The following is a 6,453-nucleotide window of genomic DNA, read 5'->3' as shown; positions in this document are numbered from 1 at the left end:
ATATGACAACTGTGGTGGGTGATATTGTTCCAGCATTAATTTGCCTTTTACGCGCAATTTATATAGGACGATATATAGGTTAATTATCCCCAAAAAAGGCGCTTCCAGAAAACATAACTCGTGAAGAAAAGGTGCAACTATAGCTTCACCCTGTGCATGTTTTAGAAGGAGGATTGCAGAGAGGAGGAGATGCGGTTATAGGGAGTAGGCAGCTCAAAGGGCAGTTTCAGATGGCTCATATTCCGCCGTATGTAACTGTACTGTGCAGAGATAGCAGCGGTGGAGCAGCAAAGCGGACGCACCCTCAGCATCTGCAGCAGCACATCAGCGCGTCCAGCCGGGCTCTTCACCCGTTGGGTAGAAAAGCGCGCAAAGAGTCCAGGAAACGCTCTGAGACGCAGGCTTTTTCCCAAGGAACGGACATGAGATTCCACAAGTAATACGCGTAAAACTGATGTGGACTAAAAAAAAAACTAATTTTCTTTTCACTTTTCTGCTCAGTTGTGTTTCCTCATTCATTGTGCGCCCCTATGAAGAGCATTAACTATCCCTCCCTCCAATCCCATTGAAAAGGCAGCGAGGAAAAGAAAAAAAAAACAGAAGGAGATGAGAGCAGCAAATCCCTTTTTTATTCCTCTCGTAGCGCTCAATAAGAGAAGAATGTGTTGCCTATCAGTCACCGAGGGGATCAAATCTTCGGGACTGTCCCACGCGTTCATTGCGTCTCGCAAAGCATCACTGAGAGAGACAGAGTAAAGAGGACAGCAGCAGCATCCTGCCTGGACACTTCACATCATTCAACAACCTGCTTCCACTCAGGATCCATTTAAGTCAATTAGGACCATCTCAACGGTGAGTGTTTGTGCTTTAATACAGTTTAGCAGATAATCAATTAAGATCCTTAAAAGGGGGAAAATGTAAAGTTTGAATTTTCCATCTAGGATGTTTGAAAGGAAGCCACGATGAGGAGTCTGGCTCTGCTGTTGGGAGTGAAAGCCGCCTGCATCCTCTTGGTGTCTTCGCTCTCCCGCACGGGGGCCGTGAACAACAGCGGCCGGTGGTGGTGAGTGGATGCGGGGTAACTCTCCCCCTCCCTCGGATGTTTCAGCAGCCTGCAGCATCCTGGATCCAGAGCTGCTTTGCATTAACACTTTGCATACGATTTTTTTTTTTTTTTTTTAACCAAGTTACCGCATTCCTCCACTGGAAGCTTGAAATAATCTGTTTGTGTTGGAACTCTGCACAACTTCTGCAGAAAGACGGGAGAAACCGCACCGCAATAAGATTTGTGGGATTTTGCTGAAGTTTGAAGCAAATTGCTCCCCTTTAATTTAATGATTCGTTATTAAGATTTAATTAACAGCTTATTGAAGCGACTAATTAGAGCTCTTTCAATTATGCTTTTCTGTCCCCCTTTTCCTTTTCGATTTTTCGAAAATGTTTCTTTAACTTTTGTATTTCAATTTATGTATTACATCTATGCAACATATTAGATTATGGATTTATTTTATAGCAGATGGGCTCCTATATTTGGATCAGGAAGTTGTCTGCAGATTCGTTTACCAATGCCGCGACCCTTAAAACCAACTCAGGGAACCACTCTTTATTTTGATATATATAAAGAAATGTTTAAATATAATCCGATATGCATGGTTTAGCCTATTGTCTTGCTTGTTTAAAAGACAGCAAACAGAACTGGGTGTGTTGATGTGGGCAATTTAACGACAATTCTTTTGTGGTGTGACTGGATTTGAGATTTCAAATATTTCAAATGCCAGATGAAATCCTGGAGAGAAAAAAAGGAAAGGGGAAAATTGGAAAAGGGGAGAAAAAAATCGCCTAAACAGTGAATTGTTATTATTTTTTATTATCCCAGGCCCTATTACTGAGACAGAACCTCTTTGCAGGCACATTTGTTGTTGTTTTTTTTTTTTTTCTGGTGGAAGATTATACTCATCAAGAGACACGTTAATTATTCTCCAAGAGTCAAGCTTGGCAGAAGGCAATATAGAATTAAATAACAATAATGTGAGAAAAAAAGTGGAAAAATCCAAAGAATGTAAGCATTGCAACTCCAAGAATTATCTGAAACATGAGCACTAGAGGGTAGTTTTAGAGGCTGCTTTGTGGTCAAACACTGACCCGAAACTGAGGAAGCACAGGTGCCATATTGGACCACAAAGATTAGAAAAAAATGTATATATATAAATAAAGTTATCCAATAATAAAAAAAAACAACGAATCAGATGGTAAAAGTTTTAAGAGTTGTATGGTTCAGGTATGGAAGAAATTCATCACGTTTTTCTTTTTATTTTTCTGATTTCTTTTATCAAAGAAACCTAAATTATATTTGGCTCAATGATTAGATATGCATTTTCTCTAGGATTTTAAAAGAAAGAAGTAAATTATTTGATACAGTCTATAATTAGAAAAATTACATTTATTCAATAGTCCACATGATTCTTGAAGAAGACAAAATAGAATAGAAGAGAATGCAGCTTTATTGTCATTACTTTGTCAAGTACAAAGCAATGAAATTCACTCTCTGCATTTAACCCATCCCCTTTGGGGAGCAGTAGGCTGCCACTGTGCAGTGCCGGGGAGCAGCATGGGGGTTAAGGGTCTTGTTCAGGGACCTAGAGGGCAGGCTGTGGGGATTGAACTGGGTACTTGCAACCTTCATAGAGCACAAGTGCACTGCTCTAACCACTAGACCAACACTCCCCCAAAATTCACTCTCTGCATTTAACCCATCTCTTTGGGGATAAGTGGGCTGCCATTGTGCGGCGCCCAAGGATTAAGGGTCTTTGCTCAGGGACCCAGAGTGGAGGCTGTGGGGATTGAACCGGGTACTTGCAACCTTCTCAGAGCACAAGTACTCTACTCTAACCCACTAGGGCAACACTCCCCAAAACGTACATTATCACCCAGAGCCTGAAAGTTCCCTTGTGGTGTTAGACTACATGTGTCACTGTTTATCATCATAGCACATAGTATTATCAAAGCCACCACACAACCCACGAGACCCCTTTGACATCCATGCGGGAGTTCAGAGTAGGGGTTGGTAATGTGTCCTGAGGAGTTTACCACAAGATTTTGTGGCTTTTGTTCTTATTATGATAAAAGTGATGGTAAAAAATTCTTTAAAAAAATTACAGGCTCTGGACTATAAATCTCTCACCCACATCTCATCTAAAGATAAAACAGTCTTTATTAAGTGGGCCACTTTACTGCCACAGTTACATAAAGTACTGCTGTGAAGTTAAATAGTGCACAATAGAAAAAGTTATTGGTATACTGCCATTTAAGGACTAGTAGAAAATGATTAAACAGCCAAGAGAGCACTTACAGCTACACAGGTTTGTGTTTCCAAAGCTGACTTATTATAGTTTATCATTCATTACTGGCACGGAATTACAAATTCTTATAACACTGTTTTCTTTCTACATTAAGAAAAAATTATGCTACTGCCCAGTTCAGACGGTCAGTAGGAGAAATATATAAGTGAAGTGACAGCTTTGAGTGTCTAATTTTCTTCTTGTCCTCATCTCAGGGGTATTGTCAATGTGGCTTCCTCATCCAACCTCCTTACCAATTCCAAAAGTGTTCAGTTGGTCCTGGACCCCAGCCTGGCCCTCCTGAGTCGTCGTCAGCGCAGGCTGATTCGGCAGAATCCTGGCATCCTACATGCCATCGCAGCAGGGCTGCACACTGCCATAAAGGAGTGCAAATGGCAGTTCCGCAGCCGCCGCTGGAACTGCCCAACCACCCACGGTTCAGCAGTTTTTGGCAAAATTGTCAACCGTGGTGAGTCTTTCTTGTCTCTCCCTTCAGGGGACATTTGGACAGCTCTAAGCTGGATGTGTTGTGAACATTTGCTATTAAATACCTTCCAACTTTGAGCCAGAACAGTAAAATCTATATCTGTATGCTCTGTGAGTTTTTAATACAGTTTCATTGCTTATTTAGGTTGCAGAGAAACTGCGTTTTTATTTGCCATCACCAGCGCCGGAGTAACCCATGCTGTTGCTCGATCTTGCTCAGAAGGAGCTATTGAGTCGTGCACATGTGATTATCGGCGCAGAGGTCCTGGAGGCCCAGACTGGCACTGGGGGGGCTGCAGTGACAATGTGGATTTTGGAAGGATGTTCAGCCGTGAGTTTGCAGACTCCAGTGAGAAGGGCAGGGATCTGCGTTACCTCACCAACCTGCACAACAACAAAGCTGGAAGAATGGTAACAATTAACTGCTCAGTTAGATGGGAACATTTTGCATCATATAGTTTTCTGATTTTTGTTTTCATTCCTCTCTTAATAGATTGTCTCCTCAGAGATGCGCCAGGAGTGTAAGTGCCATGGCATGTCCGGCTCCTGCACAGTGCGGACCTGTTGGATGCGCCTGCCAAGTTTCCGCACGGTGGGAGATTTTCTCAAGGAACGCTTTGACGGGGCATCCAGAGTTGTGTATGCCAACAAGGGCAGCAACCGTGCCTCTCACCGAGCTGAACCCAGACATCTGGAACCAGAAAACCCAGCCCACAAACCCCCTTCATCCATGGACTTGGTCTACTTTGAGAAATCACCAAACTTCTGCTCCTACAATGGCAAAACTGGCACTTTGGGAACCTCTGGGAGAACATGTAACAGCTCCTCTCCAGGTCTGGATGGGTGTGAGCTGCTGTGCTGCGGACGTGGATTTAAGGCCCAGACTGAGAGTGTGACCGAACGCTGCCACTGCACGTTCCACTGGTGCTGTCACGTCAGCTGCTTGAACTGCACCAGCACCAGGACATTACATCAGTGTCTATGATTAAAGTTAGGAGATCTGGGTGGTTATTTGGGCATGTATCGGAGGGGAAAAAAAAGAACTTTTTATCTAAGCAGAAGAAGCAGAGGCTCTTAGCCGAGTTGACTGGAGGAGAATAAAAAGTTTATATTCAGGTAATATAAAACAAAAACTTTACCCTTGTCTCAGAAATAGATAGTAAAGCACAAATCTATGAACAGGGTATACAGGTGCTTATGTTTGCCTTTATTTCTAACAAATATTTGGACACAAATTTATGTTTAAGAGAAATTCCTCAAAACCCTGAGGTGTTTACACTAAGAATGATATTGGAATAAAAGGATTTAGAGAAAGATTTTTGCAGCCATTCATGGATGTCTGTGTAGCCACAGAGCAGGGGGCTACAGATGCACCCTTATTACCAGGATAGCAACACACTTAGCTGTCCCCTTGTTTACACAGAACTGGGATGCTTCTGATTTTCTTTGGATTCTGCCACCTTTTCAAAATAAATTTCCAAAACAAATTTGCCACTTAAAGCAACCACAGAATTGTAAAGGTGTTTGTCTAGGAAAAATGCAGATAAAGTGATCAGGAGCAGCAAGGAAACTGCATAATTTTAATAATTTTATGAATATATAGAATGTTTTTTTTTTTTCAAATGTTTGAGAAACATGTTAAATATGAAGAATGAAAACTGGCACTAATCAACAATGAGCAGTGATGTGAGAAAAAATAGAAGCATCCAACATTAAATTCAAAATCGTATGTGTTTAAAAAATGTTTAACATGTAGCAAACTTTTTACAAATAATTAAACTGCCATTTAGATTTTTGTGCGGCCTTGGTGAAGCCTTTATCTCTGAACCTCCCTAACCAAATATAAGCAGTTATCTAAGTTTCTGGGACAGAATCAAATGCGGTGCAGTTGGTAGGAAGCAGGAAACCTTGTCTCTTCCATCCCATCCTCCCACTTCTAATTCTGCCCTGGGCTTCTGCCCATGTGGACCATATCACAAACTGCCACTGGATGCAAGTATTATCATATGAGAATATATTTATAAAAGTGTCGCTTTCTTTTTGCTAAACGTTTAATGCGCCCATAAGTGACTGTACAGCATGACTGGAGTCAAGTCAGGACACATAGAGACATTTTTTTTAAAATCAATTTTCGCTTTAATAAAACAGACAAATGTTGACTCTTGCTAGAACCAGAGAATATTTGTGCTATTTTTTCTGCTCAAAACACTTGTTTGTTTGGTCATGCACTGAATATTTACTTTTTTATGAGTGTAAATGCAAATATTTATTTTTAATGATTTTATACTGTTATAGATTATTGTAAGAGCTGTTTTTTTTTAGATTTCAATAAAAATAAATCAGATTCTAGTTGTTTTTTTTTTTCTTTTTTACTGTATGATAGAAAAATAAAGGTTATATTTTCAATTAAGCCAACTCGTCTAAATGTGTCTGAGATGGTCTTACGTCTGATATGCGTTCTGTTCTTTTTTAAGAAGTCTGACAATAGACCAAGTGAACACATAAGCTGGTCCCTGGGTGTCCTTTTCTTAATCCTATTACCACTGCCAAAGCAGCCTCTTTCTGCAGGCTCACAAAGCATCCCTGCATCTGTGCTCTGAAGCAAAGAGACAGGCCCTGCTTATCCAGC

At 41.0% G+C, this 6,453-nt stretch overlaps 1 protein-coding gene across 1 annotated transcript; it reads left to right on the top strand.

Annotated features, from left to right (window-relative positions):
• wnt1 (wingless-type MMTV integration site family member 1) lies at positions 1-6,129 on the top strand. The gene is made up of 5 exons (XM_015385280.1): positions 1-852; positions 942-1,063; positions 3,554-3,807; positions 3,970-4,235; positions 4,318-6,129. Exons 2-5 carry the CDS (start codon positions 963-965, stop codon positions 4,807-4,809), a joined length of 1,113 nt encoding a protein of 370 aa, XP_015240766.1. The 5' UTR covers positions 1-852; positions 942-962; the 3' UTR covers positions 4,810-6,129.
• Positions 6,130-6,453: the final 324 nt, after the last annotated feature.

This window comes from Cyprinodon variegatus, unplaced genomic scaffold (assembly GCF_000732505.1).
Source record: "Cyprinodon variegatus isolate N-32 unplaced genomic scaffold, C_variegatus-1.0 Scaffold16, whole genome shotgun sequence".
In the NCBI taxonomy this organism is placed as follows: domain Eukaryota; kingdom Metazoa; phylum Chordata; class Actinopteri; order Cyprinodontiformes; family Cyprinodontidae; genus Cyprinodon; species Cyprinodon variegatus.
The sequence above is the reverse complement of the archived record's forward strand: the minus strand, read 5'-3'. Positions and strand labels throughout refer to the sequence as shown.